This window comes from Sus scrofa, chromosome 8, assembly GCF_000003025.6.
Source record: "Sus scrofa isolate TJ Tabasco breed Duroc chromosome 8, Sscrofa11.1, whole genome shotgun sequence".
NCBI lineage: Eukaryota > Metazoa > Chordata > Mammalia > Artiodactyla > Suidae > Sus > Sus scrofa.
The window spans coordinates 129,857,030-129,879,423 of NC_010450.4; the positions used below are offsets into that span (position 1 = coordinate 129,857,030).

Consider the following 22,394-nt stretch of genomic DNA (forward strand, 5'->3'; position numbering starts at 1 on the left):
GTGTCAGTTGAATAAGAACTATGGGCCTTTCCCCCCAACTTAAACTTCTAGAAAGTGTGGTTTATTACCACAGTATTAGTCACTTAATCATATTCCAGCTTGCTCATGCGTAGTTTCAGATTGACTTTCTCTTGTCTCCTTAAATAGGCTGAAATCCACTGAAGGGCAAAAATCAAAAATCTTAAGTACCTCAGGGAGGCCTAACTGTACTTTTAGACCAGATCCAAATATAAATAAGATAAATTGATGTTTTTGAGGAGCTCACAGTTCCTGTAAATCATTAATTTCAATACAAGATAAAGGTTGTAGAAGAAACAAAACCCACCTGTACTATGGAAAGTGGGAGAGTAACAGGTGGTTTGAGTCTTTTTTTTTTTTTTTTTTTTTTTTGTCTTTTGTCTTTTCTAGGGCCACAGCTGTGGCATATGGAGGTTCCCAGGCTAGGGGTCGAATCGGAGGTGTTGCCTCCGGTCTACACCACAGCCACGCCAGATCCAAGCTGTGTCTGCGACCTACACCACAGCTCATGGCAATGCCGGATCCTTAACCCACTGAGCGAGGCCAGGGATCAAACCCACACCCTCATGGTTCCTAGTCGGATTCATTAACCACTGAGCCACGACAAGAACGCTACCTGTCTCTTTTTTTAATCACAACTCAGACCAAACCCCTCGGCAAAGAAACGGTCCAGAGATTCTCTCGGACCCCCGGCTCTTCCTTCCCAGCACAGAAGGGCGCAGCACAGCTCAGCCCAGACTGACCGTTTTCGTGCCCAGCGCCCTCTTGGCTTCTGTGTTCGTCCCTGCAAACGCTGCCACCACTGTCCCACGGCTGAAAGGCCCCGGGGTGGGGACCGGACGAGAGACTTCTTGCTGGTGTCCCACTTGAGCTAAAAGCAGAAATCCCTGGGAGGCTTGCCTCCCGCTGCCCACTAGGGACCTCACCCAGCGCCCCGCGCCCCGCGGGCCACGCCTGGGGAGGCACGTTGCGGGAGGCGAGGGCATGGAGCCCAGACCCGCTTTTAATGAGAAGCCCCTGGCGTGCGTGGGGGACGTGCAGCAACCAGGAAAAAAAAAGACAGTGGAACCGCAAGGTTAGGGAGAAACAAGGACAAGACTCCCGATTTGCAAGGCTGAGGGCTGCTAAATAGACCTCGCAGAACATTGGGGTGCGCGCCAGGCTTTGAACCTATCCCACACAGGGGTTTAAAATGCCAATGTCAAAAAAAAAATGCAGATGCAGAACTGGTAGGTTTATTTCTTATAGCTTGTTGTTTAACTACCTTTTAGCCCTAAGATCTTGTTGCCTCTCTTTCCAATTAAAATAAGCTTGGAATTGAGGTCCTTCAAAGCTGAATTGTGAGAGAAAGAGGAAAACATTCAGATTTGAATATCTATCAGGCGAACCAAGGACATGATAAGAGCTTGATTAGGGAAGGTTAAAAAAAAAAAAGGCAGAATTTAAATATTTTAAGCATCTCTACCCCAGAAGAGTTTACGTTTTAAAGTACCTATTTTAAGGCATTTTTTTTTTAAAGAGTAGCTGTGATCTTTAGCTATGAATTCTCTCTATGGGTAGGAAAGGGGCGCTATTGAAAGGTTAATTTTGGAAGGTTACTAAAACCTGAGTCTTGATTTTGCTTAGAAAGTACCCAGAGGTCATATTTCCCACATGATCTAAAAAGAATACAGCTCATTATTGTGTTTCTTTTCAGGTTAGCTAAAACCTTCTTCCTCCAATAATAGTCTTTGGGCAGGGGGTTTGGGAAAACAGAGTAAACTTATTTAAGCGTTGGAACTTTTAAGATGGGCTCTCTAGAAATAGATCGCATCGTTTCTGCCTTCTTAGGTAAAGGATGCCAAAATAATGTGTTTTAAGTAATAATAATTCCTGACTGGGTAGCTGTTATTTTCTAAGCCTATGCAGAGTATTTAACTGATTTCGCTCAAGCTCCATAACAACTCTCTGCCGCAGGTAAATTCCACTTTGTGACATTTTTCTGATGCCTTAGACAAAGGGACAGTCACACGCAGAGAGGTTTCCAGACATGAAACTCCTAAAATGATCTGCAGCCATGGATGTGTGTGTGTGCACAGGTGTGTTTCTAGAGCGAGTCCATTGTCTTCCTCTGCTTCTCAGAAAACTCTGTGCCCTTAAAACATCCAGATTGGATTAATCACTCCCAAGAGCAGGAACCCCTGTGTTGCCTCGTCTGCCTCTGTCAGCTTGAACGAGTCAAATGGTTTCACGGAGGTGTTTTCCGAATGTTCTTTGGTTTCCCTCCTTATCTGATGATGCATCTTGCCCAGGTGATTGAGTTTCCCAACAGAAAAAAAATGCCTGTCTTTCCCCAGGGTAAAATTGGTTGACAGCTTGGACTCTGGAGCCAGCTGATCGGGATGGAAATCTGGCGTCTCCCACTGCCTGCTTGCATGACTTTGCCTCAGTTCCCAGCTCTGCAAAGTGGAACTCAGAGTCAGAGCACCCTCTTGGAGTCGTTCTGAGGGTTAAATAAGTCCACATAAAGAACAGTAGTTGGGACAGAGAAAGCAATAGGCGCTCACCGTACTGTGTGATTCTAATGTGTTGTGAATTTACAGGCTGTCAGTTCAAACTGTATTTGACAGAAGAAGGAGGATTTATTGGGGGGTCTTGATGCTTCTTCAAGCCCCCACTTTGTTTTTTTTTTTTTTCACTGCTTGGGTTTTGTCCAGCCCTGCTTACTTACCATGGAATTTAGTGAGATAACAAGCCATGCATTTGTTTTTCCAAAACACTGGGGAACAAAAGAAGAAATGAATAGGCAGGGGCTGCAGCTCCTTCCCCCTGAGCCTTTATTAAAGTAGCCATTGTAACACAGCGTCTCCTGCCCTGTCTCCTGATTTCCTGTAGATGCAGTTCGCAGGGAAGAACCAGTTTTTCAGCTGGTATCTTTGAAGAGTGCATTTGAGGCAGCTCATTAGTGTGAGGGGATGATTTTTTAAAGACAGAAGGAACTGCTTTTCCTAGCCTGTGGGTGTTTCCTGGGATTGAATCACCTCTCCTTAAAACTGTGTGCTGGCAGGATCTGCTGGTTCAGAATGCAAATGATCTAGGCAAAGCTTCCCGATGAAAGAGAGCAAATAAAATCAGATTGAGTAGGATGCCAGAGGATTTTTTTTTTTTTTTTTTTTTTTTTTACGGTTTTCTTGAGGATTAATAGTCTCTGACCTCTCGACTCACTGTTCTCGAAGGGTCCATGTATCACCCATCTGAGGGTGGAAAGCTGCTGTCAGATGGGTGGAACGAGGGAACCAAGGTCCCTATAATGCTTTCCTAGTGCACCCTGGAGCCCTTGTCCTGGTAGAGCGGCCGTTCTGAAGTGGGGAAAGGTAACTGCTGCCCACAGGCTTATCACCATCACCCCAAGTATTATCAGCATCTCGCTGGGCCAGGGCTGCCAAGCTGCTCTCCATTCTTTCTGTCAAATGCTCTTCCCACCAGCGCAGCTTTGAAGCAAGTCACAAAGGGCTGTCGTTTCCCTGCTGCTTGTGTTATTAAGCGTGGGTGTCTGTTATGAAAATAGGCAGTGTGGCAGAGTAGTGGAACCCACTATTTCCTTCATGAACAGGGGCGGTGCCAGCTTTCAACAAGCTGGGCTTTTCATCAAGTGACCTGTTACGAATGCCACTGTGGTCGTCTTGGTACCTTCCAGGCTGCTGCTAAGTTGCAAACCACTTACAAAAAGAAGGTTGCCTCTCCTTTGAAGTTAGATACTTTTTTTCCGCTTCCTTCCAGAGTTAGAGATAATCAAGAAGCCACATAGACGAGCCCAAGGCATTACCATTCATTAGAATTCAGTTCAACAGGAAGTAGACATATTCCGCCTTGAGTAGGTCCCTGAATCTCTGGGCTTCAGTTTCCTTCCCTGCAAAAGTTGAGCATGTTTACCCTGCAGGCTTGCCACATTGCTGGAACAAGGCTTTGAATCTTTGCTCACAATTTCAAAGGCAAAAGCACCAAAAGGACCCACATTCAAGAGTCCAGTTCTCATCAGACTTAAAGACAGACTCACTTAGAGGTACGATTCACTTCTGTGCAATTCATGCCCAATTCAGAAAGGAGTCCTAGTGCTTCAGAGAGTCTCATGAGAAAATCTTTACATGCTGGTGCTGATGAGATGACAAGGACTCCTTCCTCAACCAAGCTTTACTCAGGCTCCTCTGAGCCCACCTCTTCATTGGGCCTCCGTCTTGGGCCCCCAGGTTTGTCCTCGCAGAGTCCAGCTTTGGCAAGAATCCTACTAAGCCAGCTTAGAGGCCATCCTCCCACCAGTAATACCTGATCATTCTCAATATCCAAGGGAATTCCAGCTCCTTCACCATCCCCAGGTGATTGCTGATTCGCTGACTTGCCTTCCCCAATAATCCCCCCTACCCTTGATGTCTCTTCTTAATGATTGTCCATCTACTGACCACCCCCCCAACACACACACACACACACACACACACACACACTCACACACACACACACTCACACACACACACTCACACACACACACACACACACACACACCTGCTCCTTGGGTATACATCTCTATCCGTTCTTGTTGTATTTGAAGCTGAGCTCAGTCTTTCTCTCCTCCCGCCGTAGACTTGACCCCATGGCAAGAGTCCTGAATAAAGTCTCCCTTATCATTTTAACCAGTGTCCGAATAATTTTTTCTTTAACACAGACCAGAGCTTAAATATTGAGGTTTTTAAAGAGGCTAATGCTTCTAAGGTGATTAACACGAGCTAAGACACTTAGCTTAAGGTTCCAAGCCTTAAGTCTATTCCCAACAACATCCCAATGAGGCTGTACTATTATTTTTAGCCTCAATTTATGGATTAAACTGAGGCCCTCAGAGGTTAAGTCCCTTGCCTAAGCACACAAAGCTAGAGAGGTAGGTAGTGAAACATATTCCAGAGCAGGAATTCTGCCCCCAGGGTCCATGGTCTTAAACACAGAGCCAGGCTGCCCCAAAAGACTGAAAATTAGGCTGGGGAGTCTGCTGTGGCAGCAGTCTTAGAACAAAGCTATCAAAGTTTCCGTCGTGGCTCAGCGGTAACAAACCCGGCTGGTATCCATGAGGACACAGATTTGATCCTTGGCCTTTCAAAGTGGGTTAAGGATCCAGCGTTGCTGTGAGCTCTGGTGTGGGTCGCCGATGCCTCTCAATCCGAGTTGCTGTGGCTGTGGTGTAGGCCAGCAGCTACAGCTGTGATTCAGCCCCTAGCCTAGGAACTTCCATATGCCACGGGTGTGGCCCTAAAAAGACCAAAAACAACAGCTCTCAAACTGAGCTGCCCATAGAAGCCCAGATAAGTAACTTCAAGGAGTGAAGCTGGCGGGGTAAGGGATGGGTGGTCTGTAGTCTGGAGCATCCCTGCCTCAAGAGGGACAGTCCTTATCAGCGCCACCTAATGTTGCTATCTGGAAATGCATACTTTCTGAGATTACGTTTTGTTTTTTAAAGAGAAGCAAGGAGAGAGAAATGTGGGTTTTTATGAAAGATCTTTTCAATTCAAAGAAAAAAGAAAGAAAAGAAATGGAAGGGAAAGGGGAAGGGGGGGAGAAGAGAAAGGGAGAGGGAGGGAAGGGAAGGGAAAACCACGCAGGACTCAGGCACAGACCCCAAGAAGGAATTCGTTCAGCCTGTGGGCCACCCGTTTGCAACCTCACGTTTAGAGGTTATTAAATCACCTCCTGTTGATTTTAAAGACTTTTCCTCGTCACTCTAATCCACCAAGTCATTACATTTTTTAAAAGACCTATTTGTCTAACCTATTAGAGACTGTAGATTTCCCCTATTTGGTTGGGGAGGAGGGGGCAGATGAGAAAGGAGAGTTGTTTCTGAGCCTAGGCAGCCTCTCCTGGGTTCGTGGAAACACTGTGATAATTGCAATAGCATGTATGATTGCGAGTAGTGTTGGTTTCCCATCTACCCATGAATCAAGGGATTTCAAATTACAGGTGGTAGCCAAGCAATCGAGGCTTTACTTCTTGATTCTTGAATTGATGGATAATTTAACCTCCGTTAACAAAGCAACACACTTTCAAAGGTAAATGGGGCTCTCTGTGGGAAATGGGGGTAAGTTCCAGTCACTTCTGAGAGTTTCATAAAGCCCCTCATCTTTTCTAAGTCTTTCAATGTACGGTTGCTGGACTTTGAGCTGTTCACATGTAATCGGCCTCTCTGGCCAGTCAGGCTTCTTGGCTCCAGCCTTAGAGCACAAGAGATGTTCTGTCCTCCTGAGTGTCTGCTTTTCGTAGCAGGTGTCTAATGTCCTTGTTTTTAATTGTCTAAAGTTGGATTACAGAGGAGTTCCCGTCATGGCTCAGCGGTTAACGAATCTGACTAGCATCCATGAGGACGCAGGTTCGATCCCTGGCCTTGCTCAGTAGGTTAAGGATCCAGTGTTGCCATAAGCAGTGGTGTAGATTTCAGACACGGCTCCGATCTCTAGTTGCTGTGGCTGTGGCGTAGGCCAGCAGCTACAGCTCCTATTTGACCCCTAGCCTGGGAACCTCCATAGGCCACGGTGCAGCCCTAAAAAGAAAAAATAAATAAATAAATAAATAATAAATTATGAATTATAGATACATAAAGTATCTATGAATTATAGATACATAAAGTCTTGTAAAGAAACTACGACCATTTTCTTACTTCCAAAAATAGTACTCTTTTACATTGTGTTTTAATGCCATGGGTTAAAATTTTATTATTATTTTGAAGTTTGGCAGGGCTTAAGAATGGCCATCTTGGAGGGAAATGGGATCAATTAACTCCTTTTTATGCACAAGCCCCTGCACTATGTCCTGTGGAGTGAACAGAAGAGACTCAAAAAGCTTGTCCCCTTCCTTCCTGGGGCCTGAAGTGTTTTTGGAGAAATGAGACATTTAGACAAGTAACAACAGTATAAAAATGATACATTAAAAGCACAATACAGAAGACACAGATGACCATAGCTGCAGGATTTTTTAAAACAGAGAGAGATTTTATGACTCGAAAGGGCTCAGAAGCCTTCAGAAAGTATATGGGGTTTAAGTGGGGCTTTGAAGAGTGCGTAGGCTTTTGAGGATGAGGAGTCCAGAAAGTGGGTTTTATAAAGGTTTTATAAAGACAGATGCAAAAGAGGGAGAGGAGAGACGGGCTTGCAGGACAACACGTCATTGCAACAGAAAACTCCAGAGGAGAAGACATGGAATATAAACCTGGGGAAGTGAACAGAAAGCTGTCAGGACCCATGATGGGAAAATATTTACTCCATGAATACAAAAAATGAAGTTAGGAGGGAGAGCTGGTTTGGGGAAGAAGATAACTTGGATTTATCGTTAGAGTTCACATGCTAGATCAGCCAGATAACATTGAACCGTGATATGAAATTATTTATTTTCAAAATCTGGGCCCAACTAGATTCACCTTTGCCTTTCTTTGACCCTCGAACCTGAGTTAAGATTGTGCCATGTGGTATACTACCCATCACTTGCAAAGAGGTAGGATCTTTGAACTTTGGCGCTGGGAGAGTCATTAGAAATTATATAATTCATTTTGCCAATGAGTTAACTTTGAGGTGCAGAGAGAATAAGTACTGACCATAAGGTCACAAGACCTATGAGTGATAGAGGTAAAATATTAAAACAGTTATCTGCTCATTTCTGAACCATTGCTTTATCTAGCGCACATGGAATCTGGTTATCCTTTCTAAAAATGTTTATGGGCGTTTCTGTAGTGGTTCAGTGGAAACAAATCCGACTAGGAACCATGAGGTTGCAGGTTCGATCCCTGGCCTCACTCAGTGGGTTAAGGATCCAGCCTTGCCGTGGGCTTTGGTGTAGGCCGGCAGCTACAGCTCTGATTCGACCCCTAGCCTGGGAACACCTGTATGCCACGGGTGCAGCCCTGAAAAGCAAAAAAAATAAAAATGTTTATGTATAAAGATACCTGAATATGGTACAAATGAACTTTCCCACAGGAAGGAAAATCATGGACAGACTTGTGGTTGCCAAGGGGGAGGGGGCGGGAATAGAAGGGACTGACTGGGAATTTGGAGTTAATAGATGCAAACTATTGCCTTAGCAATGGATAAGCAAGGAGAGCCTGCTGTGTCACACTGGGAACTACATCTAGTCACTTATGATGGAGTCTGATAATGTGAGAAAAAAGAATGTATACATGTATGTGTGACTGGGTCACCTTGCTGTACAGTAGACTGTAGACAGAGAGCACTGTAAACCAGCTATAATGGGAAAAAATAAAAATAAATTAAAAAAAGATACCTGGTAATAATCTGCATCTATTAACCTCAAGCTCCCAATCCACCCCACACCCTTCCCCTCCCCCTTGGCAACCACAAGTCTATTCACTAAGTCCAGGATTTTCTTTTCTGTGGAAAGGTTCATTTGTGCCTTATATTAGATTCCAGATACAAGTGATATCATATAGTATTTGTCTTTCTCTTTCTGACTTACTTCACTCAGTATGAGAGTCTCTAGTTCCATCCATGTTGCTGCAGATGGCATTATTTTGTTCTTTTTTATGGCTGAGTAGTATTCCATTGTGTATATGTACCACATCTTCCTAGTCCAATCATTTGTTGATAGATATTTGGGTTGTTTCCATGTCTTGGCTATTGTGAATAGAGCTGCAATGAACACTTGGGTGCATGTGTCTTTTTCAAGGAAAGTTTTGTCCGGATATATGCCCAAGAGCGGGATTGCTGAGTCATATGGTAGTTCTACGTATAGATTTCTGAGGTATCTCCATACTGATCTCCATAGCTTTTTGATGATGGCCATTCTGACTGGTGTGAGGTAGCTTTGATTTGCATTTCTCTAACAATTGTGATGTAGAGCATCTTTTCATGTGCTTTTTGGTCTGTCTTCTTTGGAGAAATGTCTATTTAGATCTTCTGACCTTTTTCTTTTCTTTTTTTTTTTTTCTTTTTCTTTTTTTGTCTTTTGTCTTTTGAGGGCTGCACCCGTGGCATGTGGAGAGTCCCAGGCTAGGGGTCTAATAGGAGCTGTTGCTGCCGGCCTACACCACAGCCACAGCAATGCCAGATCTGAGCCATGTCTGAGACCTACACCACAGCTCACAGCAGTGCCGAACCCTTAACCCTTGAGCAAGGCCAGGGATTGAACCTGCATCCTCATGGTTCCTAGTCAGATTCATTTCCGCTGCGCCACGATGGGAACTCCCTGGCCATTTTTTAATTGGGTTCTTTTTTTTTTTTTTTTGGTATAAAGTTGTATGAATGAGATTTTTTTATATTTTGAAGGTTAACTCCTTTAACAGGATCTTTTATTTAATTACCTATTTTACATTTTAACCTTTAATCTGTCTAAATCCGTCTAAGATTTGTTTTTAGATGGACAGCAAAGTGAATCAGTTATACATATAAATATATCCATTCTTTGTTCACATATAGGTTATTACAAACTATTGAGTGGATTTATTTTGAATTGGTGTGAGAAAAAGATCTAGTTTTCTTTTCTTCTGGATAAATGAACAGTTTACCGGCCCATTGTATTAAATAAGCCATCCTTTTGCCACTCAATTAAAACATCTCTCTTGTCATATATTAAATCCTCACTTATGTCTGGATCTCTTTCCAGAAACTCTATTCCACATATCTGTTCAGGCCTATTTCAATAGTTATTGATTTGATTACAGAAGCTTTAGAGGATTCTCTGGTATTTGGTGAATCAGATTACACAAATGAGTTCTGAGGCAGTTTGAAGGGCCTAAGTAAATGCATTAGACACCTATCTGCTAGACAGGAATGGGACACGAGCAAAACCTGCATATCAAAATAATACTTGTAGCATTAGAACAATTTTTCTAAAATCTTTCTTCCCAAGATGTATTTTTATATGAACAGATATGGGAAGCAAAGATTTCCGATGCTTGTTAAGATCATATACCAATGACAATCTGGTATCGTTTCAATCCTTAACTCCTGTGCTGTATTAATGGTACTGTTTCCTTGATTCACAGACGGATCCTTCCAAAGACTCGCCCATTAACGGCACCTTCACTCTGAGCTGCGACTACTTCCCAGCGGGAGCGCTGCTCAGGGGAGAGCCTGAGGTTTCCCGCCCTGCAGTTCCATGGGGACTGTACCTGATCCCCTGAGATCAGCTAAAACATCTCTGATCGCGGCTTCTGGAAAAGAAGAGGATCCAGGAGAGGCACGAGCTGCCTCATCCCAGCCTCGACCGGCCCTCCTGTGTAAGAACACAAATGGCTTTTCCAGCCCTCCTGAAGAAGCAGACCTGAGCCCCAAGCCAGCTGCTGTGGCTCTGATGCAGGCCGGTGAGCATGAGACCCCCCGGCCAGCCAGCTCTTCTCCGGGCACTGTCAGTGAGGTGGGGAAAGCCTCTCCCACACTCAACTCCCCTGGCAATACCCAGCTGCCAGGGAGCCGGGAGCCCACAGCACCAGCCCCGTGTTCTGAGGCAGGAAGGGATCTTCTTATGCACGCAGCCTTTACAATGCCAGGCGATGGGCACACCCACCCGGCCATCCCAGGGCACCAGCCCAACACCAGCCCCCCATCAGGACCTGAAGATACCCCGGTGAAATCAGAGAGAACTTCAGATGGGGAGAAACCTGAGAAGTCAAACTGTCCCGTGGGGGGCATCTGTGGCAACAGCAAAGATCCATGCCCTGTGATTTCCCTTCTCGAGAAACAATCCCTGGAATGGTGGTGCCCGCTGCAGATACAGCAGCCAGGGCACCCAGTCTTGCCTCCACTCCTACAGGTGGACCTGAAAGGGAAAGGCAGCGAGCCCTTTGTGATTCCCAGACAAGGCAAGACCCTCCAGCGAGAGAAGATGGATGTTCAGGGGATAAACGGCCCTCTGCCGCCACCTCAGACACCCAGGCCATGACTTCGGGGACACCTCAGCCATCTCACCTCCCTGGCCAAGAGTCGACGTTGCCTCCAGATCCAGAGAAGGCGCCGCTGCCAGCACCGCTCCGGGGGTCAATGTTCAAAGAAGCAAGTACCATGACCAACCAAGCCGAAAATGAGCCCGAGGACGTTCCCACCAGGGCTCGGCAGGATGCGGAAGTGCAGGCGGTGGCCAGTGTGGAGAGCAGATCCGTGTCCACCAGCCCCAGCATCCTCACTGCATTCTTAAAGGAAACTCCGGCTCCAGAGCGGTTCGAACCACAAGAGCAGCTGCGTGTGGTTTGCCACGAGAGCAGCAGCAGCAGCATAAGCCACACCATGGAGCTGTTGGACCACACCCTAGCCTCCGGGGGGCGGGCATCATGCCAGAGGTGCACATCCAGGCTGCTGCAGCTGTGTCGGCAGCTTTGGAATGTAAATCAGTGAGCCCACTGGGTGGGGTCCCTAAAACCTCATCAGTCAACGTGGCTCAGGATGCATGTAAAGAAGACGGGAGGTCAGCACGCATGACCCCAGCAAGGGAAGAGCCCGCCTCCAGACAGCTTTTGGGTACCCACTCTACCTCCCTGAAAGCTAGCCCCAGTGACCAGATTTCTCTCAGTGCAGGACATCAGGCTGAAACAAGTCTTGGGAAATTTGAAATGAAGCCATCTGAGTTTGCAGCGGAAAGCAACAATGGCCACAAAACTGACCCAGACTGCAAATTCTCCAGCTCCTGTGGCCCTGCCAACAAAGCTGACCAGTCTGAAAGCTTGGATCTTGCTGGTAAAGGGGATACAAGAGAAAAGAGGCTTGCATCTCCTCAGATAGTAAAAGAAGAACCTCCTGGCCTCGATATCCTGGACGCAAGGGCAAAGGCAGAAGCCAAAACCCTACTGCTCCATCCCAAGTCTCAAGAAAGCAGAGGGGCAGCGCCAGCCTCCAGTCCTACACCCTCCCCAGTTAGAAAAAGCCAGGAGGTCACCGTGGAAGACAACAGACAGACCAAGACGGCCGCCAGCCTCAGCCTGCCATCTGATGCCATGGGGGACTCCAGCCCAGGTTCTGGCAAGAGGACCCCTTCTCGCTCTGTCAAAGCCAGCCCCCGCCGGGGCAGCCGGGTCAGCGAATTCCTCAAGGAGCAAAAGTTAAACGTGACAGCGGCGGCCGCCCAGGTGGGACTCACTCCAGGAGAGAAGAAAAAGCAGCTTGGTGCCGAGTCCAAGCTGCAGTTGAAACAGTCCAAGCGTGTCCGGGATGTGGTGTGGGACGAGCAGGGCATGACCTGGGAGGTGTATGGAGCTTCCCTGGACCCGGAGTCCCTGGGCATCGCCATCCAGAACCATTTGCAAAGACAGATCAGGGAACACGAGAAATTAATCAAAGCTCAAAACAGCCAGAGCCGGAGATCCATCTCCTCGGATGCTTCTTCAAACAAAAAGCTCAAAGGCAGGCAGCACAGTGTTTTCCAGTCCATGCTGCAGAACTTCCGACGCCCCAACTGCTGTGTTCGCCCTGCTCCTTCTTCTGTGTTAGATTGAAAGGAACATGTACGGAAGCAATTGCGTACATTTGGGGTCTTCCTAGGTGTCCGTTGGTGGGTCTCAAAGCTTCCTTAGTTTTTTCCGAGAGACCAGGACGCGAAAGCAGCGATTAACTCTAGGAAATTGCTCTTAAGAACGGTAGTTTCCTTTGATTGGGGCTTCATCAATAAAACATCATTTCAATTTGAAAGAAAGAAAAGAAGCAAGCCTCCCTGGAGTTTCATGACCTTAATTAGGAGGAAATAATATTCACTGGGTTTTTTAATATGATGTTGCTGGTAGAACTAACATCAATATACAGGTGTCATTTTGTATCACTGCCTCCGTTTATCACACTGTGGTATTTCCATTAAAATCCCTGCTTTCCATGAAAAATAGCAAAAGCACCGCTCTACCGCTCTACTTTCTAGACTGCTGCGGTAAGAATGCTATTATCAGACAACTTGAAGTAGGTGATGAGCGGATAACATGTAAAAAATTGAAATGTGACTCATTCCTCAGCAAGAGGATATTAAATTAAAGCATTTAAATGCTTAAAATGCCCAATAGGAAGGAATATTGTAAACATCGGCAGATAACCCGTTTTATAAACCTTGTTGTATCTATCGATAAATGTAAGAGAGTTCTATTAGGAAAAATTAATACCCACAATAAAACATGGGTTATATAGATATCCATTTTCCTGCACTGAAGGCAAAAGTCATCTCTGTGGCTGTGATTAGATTAAATTCATATTTCCTTACCCTGGAGGAAGTACATGTGACGGAATTCTGAAAAAGAGTCATCGAATTATTGATAATACTAAACTTTAAGTTGTTTGTTTTCCAATAACATTCTACCAAGACATTACGATTCTGGTAAGGACTTATAAATAGTCGATTACCAAAATCTTTTTTTTTTTTTTTCTGTGTTGAAACAAACAAGACTCCTAAGTAACAAAAACAAGGTGTTTAATGGAGACGCCTGTAAACAGGATGCAGGGTTTTTTTTTTCCCTTTGGTTTGATTTAGTTTGGTGGCTTCTAGGAGAAAATGTAGTCAAATAGAACACAAGCTTCCTCACTGCTTCTGTTTGTAGACTCGTATCGTCTAATCGTTGAAGTCTCATCTGTGGTACCGGGGTAACCTCTGCAAGCCTATTGGCTTTAAGAGAAATACCATCGTATCTCATGTTCAAACCCAATAAAAGGAGCCACCTGTCTAAAACACCGTGTGAGCTTTGCATGGACTGAGGTGCTTGAGAGCATAGCTGAGCCCTCACCTGCCCCATAAGGGGAGTGAGTCCTGGGGCCCACGAGTGTCATGCGGGGCCCGGGGCTGGGATGACCAGCAATGACCTGAGTCTGGGTAGCAGGGAAGAGGGCAAGGAGCAAGAGTTCTGCAGAGACTTGGCTCCTCGTCTTGCTGTAGGGATGTTGCTGGTTTGTACCTTGCTTTTAGATAATCACAGTTAGAGGCTGGAGGGGCTTAAGCTGCCTTCTCTAAACCCATTGCCCTGGGTGAGCCAGAAAAGAGGGTCCGGCCATATATTCTCTCTCTCTCTCAGAAATGCCATGGGTGCAGTAAATTCACAATTTCTGTGTCGGCTTTTTTATTATTATTATTATTTATTTCAATTCTCTTTTGCAGATTCTCAACAAAGGGGAAATCATACCTAAACATGCACACCACAGCTACACCTGACATAACAAATTAAGAACTAACCATGGATTCTTTCGAAGCAATTGGACTGTCCGTGAAGGGTGCAGACACAGACCACAGGCACGGCATTCTCAGAGCCAGAGAAGGGCCATGACAGGTGCTAGGCTTGGAACTTCGAATGGATTTTTTCATAAAGCCCATGTTTCAGTTTCTTACCAACGGGCCTCTATTAAGAAGGGTATCAAAAGTAGAAATTACCATTAAATTAGCCATCAAATTACTATTAATGCATTCAGTCTAAAACTCTCTCTCGGCCTAAAATACCCATTTGTCGCGTGCCCGTTTCCCTTCTGTAGGAGAGATGCCTTTGCCAGGATGTCACCTCCCCGCCATGTCCCTCACAGTCTGGCATAGGTGCTGTGTACACACAGGGAAACACCCTGTGTACACAGCCGCAGCTGTCAGTGGCACCCACTCCAGATGGGAGGCCCCAGGTCACCCTCTGCTCTGAACTGGCTAGAACAGGCTGTTCCTGCATTAAACTGGGAGAAAAGGGAGAATTCAGCATCTGGTGATGGTATTTGTTTTCATGAGTTTGGAGTAACCACATGACTTATAAATAGTGAAAGGAAGCGGAGGATGAAGGCAGTTGTAGGCATTTGTCACACATGAAAAGTACACTGCTAAGAGCTCCATTGTGGCTCAGTGGGTTAAGAACCCAACTAGTATCCATGAGGATGCAGGTTCAATCCTTGGCCTCACTTAGTGGGTTAAGGATCAGGCATTGCTGCAAGCTCAGATGCGGCTCGGATCCTGCATTGTTGTGGCCATGGTGTAGGCCTCAGCTGCAGCTCCAATTCAACCCCTAGCCTGGGACCTTCCCTACGCTCCAGGTGCAGCCCTAAGAAGACAAGAAAAATTAATTAATTAATAAAATTAAATAAAGAAAACGAAATTTGGTGTTGTAGTGGTGCCCCCTCAAATTAAAACAATGTGTGATGGAGTAACTTGGATTTTCTCTGGGACTGGAACTCACCTTTACTTCTAAATCTTGAATTTTTTTTTCTACTCAACGATCTTCACCACACTCTAAAGATTGTCCCAAAATGTTACAGAAGTTTTCTTCCCACTCCCTGAGCCCTATAGAAGGAACAGCTTTGAAAAACAGTCACAGAAATAGATCATCAAATGGAGAAATAAGACAGGAGCCTAGTCAAGACAGCAGTGTTTCCGCATCATGATACCGTAAGGACTCTCGCGATAAAACCTCGACTTGAAAATGTTCTTTCACTTGGAACCATGACACAGCAGACAAATTCCAGACATCGTTTGTGTTTCCTTAGGTTCACTCAACAAATGAAATTGCAAGACAATTTACATGGCAGACTCTTTGAACCTCCTCACCTGCAAGACACAAATTGGGCTGAACGCTCTTTCGGTCCTTAATTTCTTTTCGTTCTGTTTTGGTGCCTTGAATGCCGTTTAGTTGTTGCAATAAATGGAGGAAATATTTTATTAAGTAAAAAATACAAGTAAGCCATATTTACTTATATAACACCTAAATATTTAAAAGTTGAAGATGCTATATGGCTTACCTGGAGAATTCTAGAATTTTTCATTTAAATATTGATTTTAAAGAGAGATGAGTTATAACAAAAGATGAGTTATAACAGCTAAATATTTAAAAGGTGAAGATGCTATATGGCTTACCTGGGGAATTCTAGAATTTTTCATTTAAATATTGATTTTAAAGAGAGATGAGTTATAACAAAAGATGAGTTATAACACCTAAATATTTAAAAGGTGAAGATGCTATATGGCTTACCTGGGGAATTCTAGAATTTTTCACTTAAATATTGATTTTTCTATTTTTGTGACGACCAGAAAAATGTGATCACTGCAGCTGTCATGGATTTCTTTATCTTCAGTGCTTTTCTAGTTATGGCTTTCTGGATTATGGCCCCAATGCCACAGACCAACTGCTTTACATACAGGAAAGTCCTAATTAAGCTCTGCCTTTTGGATCAGTGGCGGAAGTGGAACATTGTGTCAGGTCCAAGTTAACCAGAGACCTTTTTGTTGGCATCCAAAATGAAATATCTGTGAAAAATATTACTGTGTTTTCCTACCTCGACCAAGTTCCGCTATATCGAATATAATTTGATTTTTGATGATTTTTAACCTTTAGGATGGTTATAATTATTATTTTTGGCTACTGTTGTTCTCCATATTATCAGTTCAATACCCTCACTGAAATAAAGTGGACTGAATATGCACGTGTAACGTATCCCTTGGGTTTTGGAACCAAATCCTTAATAGGAGCTTGTCATCTTAAAGTAAAAAGCAGATGAGAAAAGCATCTTTGGGTTGTATCCCAGAGTCTTAAGCTTTCGTGGTTCCTGTTCTAATGTACTTCCTCACATCTCTGCGAGTTTCTGTCATTCAGAAATACCTGTATATTGCCACATGAAGACTAGAATATGACGCAACTTTTCAAATTTTCTACAGAGCACATACGTGAGTATGCCGTTAGTGTCCACTATTGGGCCTTTGTTGTATCCACTTTGTTATCATCTTGCTGCCAAAATGAGAGAAATTGTCTTCTCTTCTTCCTACATCCTGTGCAAGTGTTTAAAAAAAAGGGTCTACCGCTGGTCCTGTGTAATTCCCCACACCTCTTGTCTACTTTTTAAGAATCAGTAATAAGAAAAATACATTAGGATAAGGTTTGCATATGGCTATATGGGTTTTTTCTGATAATTGGGCACCTGTACCTTTGTGTGGGCCTCTGCCTGTCTGACTTAACTCATCGTCTACAATGCTGCCGTGGAGATGACACTGCCTCCTCTCTCCAGTGTCATCCTAGCGGTATTTGAGAAATGAAGCCTGTGAATTTTCCTCTGTGATAATGATACAGTGAACTCAGCAGACTCTTAGACAAATGACCATCTTGTCTCCACCCTTGTTTGGTCTACACAGTAAATCAGAAGTCTCGCCCACGTCTGCCTCCATGTGTGCTACTTTGTATTCCCATCTGAGCATCTTGTTTTCTGTTAGCAATGTTCTTTTCTTCCATGTGTGCCCTTTGGGATGAATCTCTCCAAAGGTGGGTCAGCTGCTGGCACCTGGCAATTAGCAGGTGATAGGCTGAATCTCCCGCCCATCCTTGTAACGCTACCCTTCTTAGTGAAATCCTGACACCACAAGTAATTATAAATGTCATCTGCGCAGATACATGGCTTGATGTCTACAACGTTTTAGACATTTTTTGCAAAAGGGAAAAAAATAATCTTGTACATACTGGAACGGATCTTCCTGAACTTCACCCTACTCTTGGGGAGGGGGGGAATTCTCTTGGCTGCAGAAATAAAATAAACTTGATTTGCAGTGACCAAGGACAAAAATGAAGATGGATTGAGGCGGAAAAATTCTCTCTTACAATCAGTGACATCTGCCAGAGTTCATTACAGCTACTTTTAACTGTGAACATTCACCAGCTAAACTACTCACTTGCCACAACCAAATAACCTCTCTCGAAGTAAATCCAACACACCTGTATATATGTGTAGATAGACAACGACAACAACAACAACAAAAAAACCCTGAAAATGACTGTTGGCTATTAGGTAAGTCAAGGTCATGATACTTACAAAGGACATGTAAATAACCATGGGCCTTGGTGAAATGATCGCAGAAGCCAGAACCGTGCAACCAGATGTTATTCACAAGTTTGGTGGTGTTTTTTTTAAGACCCAGATATCTCAGATACTCACCATGAGAATAAAGACTGTTGATAATGAAATTAAAGCCAAGCAATAATGTGCCAAAAAGAGGCAGTTATACCAGCAAGTGCATCTATTATAGGCACACCATTATACAATTATGGTTTGCTCCATGAAGACTGACTGTAACTCATAGCATAACATAAGCAAAGGCATGATTTCTGCTTTCTTGCTGGAGAACCTTGTTTAGGAGCTCCATAAAAGGTACAGCACTAGTGAGCATTGGATTTTATGGTTAACAGCTGTGTTTTCACACCAGCCAAGCCCAAAGGAATCCCCAAGAATCTTGCTAGCTTAAAACTCAAGACAGGCCAACCAGAAACGTGATGGAAAGGAGGGTTAAAGTATGGTAATTATGCTTCCTGGACATCTAACCTGGGGCATTCCGTTAACTCTGCCTGGAGGATTACCAGCCTTAGCCATGAAAAAAATAAAAAATGGGGGGGGGGTTCCTCAAAAGCAAAATGACTAAAACATGAGTAATCATATCCAAAGGGGCCTCAAATACTGCCTTACAGAAAACGATGTTCCAGAGGGGCGTTCTGAATACTAACTCTTTGAGTAGCCCTTGGGGTCCAAGCTCAAAATCGTTTGGCTGGAATAAAAATCACATCGTTGACACTTCAGAAAACACACTGAAGATCAACCGGCATGGTTGATCATCATGACAGGAGATTATGTCATGTGATCATCATGACAAGAGGGTCCCTCTGATTCAAGCGTGTTGAGGAGAATTAAAGGGGGGGGGCGAAATCCTACCTTGGTTAGAGAGCTCAAGATGTGGGGTGTCATCTGCTTACTTTGGGGTGAAGAGGATAGCTTGTTTTTGAACATTGCTGCTAGCATTAACTCTTTGTTCCTTTAAAAATTAAATCATTCTTCAGCAAAACTTTTGAGCAGTTAAAGATTTTTTTCTTATTCCTATTGCTTTTATATTATGCACAGAGCAAACTATTAAGTGAGCAGAAGAGGCGTACCCATGTTTATCAGTCTCTCTTAATTTCAGTGTAGACTTATTAGCATTTATTTTCACTGCATCCTCGAGTGAATTATTCTTCATAACGCTTTCCATCATGTCTTCAGATGATTTGGTCCATTGGGAGATTGCGGAATTACAGTCATGCTCCTCAAACCCTAGAGGGGAGGAGAGACTAATTCTTGACTTAAGGGCATCTGGAAATACCTTTTCCTGAGGTTGAGAAAGGTCAACAGGGCCTGAAAACCCAAGAAGGAAATATGCTAACAATGACTGCATTTCTAATATATTTCTCTCTGCTGTACTAATATGTGAACAATATGTTGTGTAGACCCTGTAGCTGGTCGTGGTATTCCAGTATATTCTCTACGTGTGCACCGTCTGTGAGTGGCTGGTTTTTCTATTTTTATGTGTAGAAAAAATTCACATGTTATATCCCATCTTATGGCCACATTTTGTCATGGGGTAGGCACACGTCTGAAAGTGAGTAAGACCAACAAAAGTGTGTGTGTGTGTGTGTGTGTGTGTGTGTGTGTGTGTGTGTGTGTGTGTGTTCTGTAACAGAACTTGTCCTTTCATTTTGAAGGTCAGAAAGGGCTGTTGTTTCTCCTTTTAATCATCTCGGAGGGTAGATAACCTTATTATCACCAAGGCTGAACATAGCACTCAGCACATCGGCATGTTACTAAGCACGCCAGGGCTAATTCCTCATGCCATTAGTCACAGGTAAGGTCAGTTCTTTGACCCCTGGGTTGATTTACATGCTTCACACATCTTCTCCCGTTAAATGTGTGACCAGAATGCACATGCTATGGGTGTGACTGTGTACATACCTTGTATGATTTACCTCCATCCTCAAAGCCGTTGCAGGAACACAGGAAGAGGAAACAGCTGTTCAAAAGCCTCCAAAGGGCTAATCTATGTGTATTTTCATTTTCTACACATAAAAATGTATACGTAACCTATCTGTAAATAGCTGACCTACCTATACATGCACACATACCATGCATTTTATTCACTGGTAGATTTAAATAAACCACAAATTCAAACAGTGAATTGAAAACTGCATCTTTTCATGACTGCTCCGTTTTACCTATATTACTCTTGGATCAGACGCTCCCCATTAAATGGTGTTACTTCCTGGTAGCAGATTTGGTGCTTAGGGAAGCCCAGCCCCTCTGGGCCACAAAAGTCTAGTTGGTGCCTTACTGAGGCACAGACAGGTACTTAAGTGGCTTCAAAGGTTTAATGCTGTTCTTTAAGCACCTAATTTTGTATTTGGCAATGAGAAACACTGAGAAAAACCAATTAATGTTTTATTGACTTCCCTGGTGCATTTATTAGTATGTTTGTTTGCACAGGCTGATAAAAGAGGTAGCCCTAGATTTCCCAGGAGTGTACGGGGAAAAAAAGTGAAACATGATTTTGAGCATTCTTCTCTTGAGATCAGCAAAGCAAGGTTGAGCAACACCAAAGAGAAGTCAAAGAGTCAAATATTCTTTTAAATTCCAAATGATGCTGGTAGAATAAGAGGAGCATAGCAGGTGGGATTTCCTTAAGGTGGACTCAAGTTAGTGACTTGTATGGACCACAGGTGACACGGTGTGGACTGAATAACAAGGTAAGCATCGTTAGTCAATTTCTCACACTCCCAACCAGTGAATTGAGGCTATTTTAGTTTCTCTCATTTCTTCTAATTGAAAGGTCTCTAATTAGAGATCCAAAAGTCTGATCTGGTTCCTAAAACCCAATATGATTTGACCCAATTCCTTGACACTACACATTATGTTGGCTGGATATTAGGTTGAGGTTGTGAATGGAAATACCAGAATTGCCAATGAGTAGAGAATGTTGTGTGGCAAAGTACGAATATAACCACTTCTCTGTAGAAAGTTAATAATACCATTTAATACATATTCATGTTTTAAAGACTGAATGTGCCATATTTATATCTTAGATTCAAATAAACGTTTAACCAAACATAAGAACACTACAATCACAACTGCAGCTATCTGTGTTTTTTAACTACTGAAAACATACTTCTTTATAAGAGCAGCATACATGAAATCTTGATGTCAATATTTACTGTTGCTTAACAGACAAATTTATGTAATTATTTTGGAAGATGTGTATTAATTTAAATGCCATTCAGAAAAATTATAGATGTCAATATAAAAATCATTTATGTGTGTAAATACTCAGTGGAGAAAGCCTAAAACTGAAATGTGATGTTAAATCACTGAAGAAACAGTAATATTTTAAATGAAATTCCATTTATGAATGTATCACTATTAGACTCTAAAGTTATGTCTTTTCATGATGTCTAAATACAAAGCTCATTAAATTGTTTATTTAAGAAAGTGTCCATCCTTCTGAAATTGACCGACTAATAAAGTTTCATTTCCTAAAAAAAAAAAAAAGATGGGATGTTATGATATCTATGAGAATGGGTCAAGATGTTGAAATTACCTACACGTCCACCCTCTCTTTGGATTTTACTTTTGAATGGATGAATGAATAAATTTCAACTGGTGACCTCATTTTACCCTCAAAAAATGTTCAAATATGATTTTTTTTTTGCATTTCACTTTCCATAATAAACACACTATAGATTAAAAGTTAGTCTTTGTTTTTTGTTACTGCTGTTATTGCTTTTGCCACTGCTGTCAAAATTGTTCTCTTAGCCCTAGATGTTTAGAATTGGCCGATTTTCATTGTGAAAATATTTCCATTAAGAGAGTTTTTCCCTTTAATTAAAATAGAATTCTCCTGAAATTAACAATGGCTGCAGGTCATCAGGAGCAGTGGTTTTTCCCCCTCTTGATGGCACAGTGGTGGGGGGGGTGAGTGTGTATGCGTGCACACGTATGAACCTTTGCTCTTATCTGGTGCAAGGGATGAGGGGTTGGCATTCATGGAAATACAGGAGGAGGTGGGGTAGAGGGCACATCTGTATTCATGGACAACCTATATTCAAGCTTATATTGTCTCGTGTTCAGGGTTAGCTGCCTCTGCCCATGGCCATCCAGGTGTGTGGCTGTGTGGCTCCAGCCGCTCTGCCCACTCCGGCATAAATAAATGGGGATCCTGCAATTTAGGTTCCTAGAAGGAGTCAGAAAGCCCAGCCATGCCTCCAATCCAGTTTAACCATTAATAAAACTAATATATTTAAAACTAACAATATATCAACCTTGAGAGGTATTACTATTAAGGCACATTTTTTCGGGTCAGTTTTTTTTTTCAGTGTGAGATATTTGAGATATACGAATTGGATGTCCAAAAAAATATATATATAGTGACAATCACTCAGGCTTAGAGTCAAAGAAACCTGGGTTCAAATTTCAGCTTTAAACTAAATTCCTTGGCCTAGTCACCTAACGTTTCGAGGCTGTGTTCACCTATGAACTGAGGATAACAACACACGCTTTGTGAAATCGTGAGGCTTAAATAACACAGGGAAAGCAAATGGACCCTCCCTTACTCCTCTGAGTTTTGCGCTCTTTGCTTAAACTTTATTGTTCCATCATAAACAG

The 22,394-nt window shown here is 43.4% G+C and overlaps 1 protein-coding gene across 1 annotated transcript in view; it reads left to right on the plus strand.

Moving 5' to 3' along the window:
- Positions 1-21,480, plus strand: part of GPRIN3 (GPRIN family member 3) — a 59,535-nt gene extending 38,055 nt beyond the window's left edge. The window contains 3 exon segments of the mRNA XM_021101761.1: positions 10,022-10,684; positions 10,687-11,283; positions 11,286-21,480. Coding sequence (XP_020957420.1) covers positions 10,135-10,684; positions 10,687-11,283; positions 11,286-12,460 — 2,322 coding nt within the window. The 5' untranslated portion in view covers positions 10,022-10,134 and the 3' untranslated portion in view covers positions 12,461-21,480.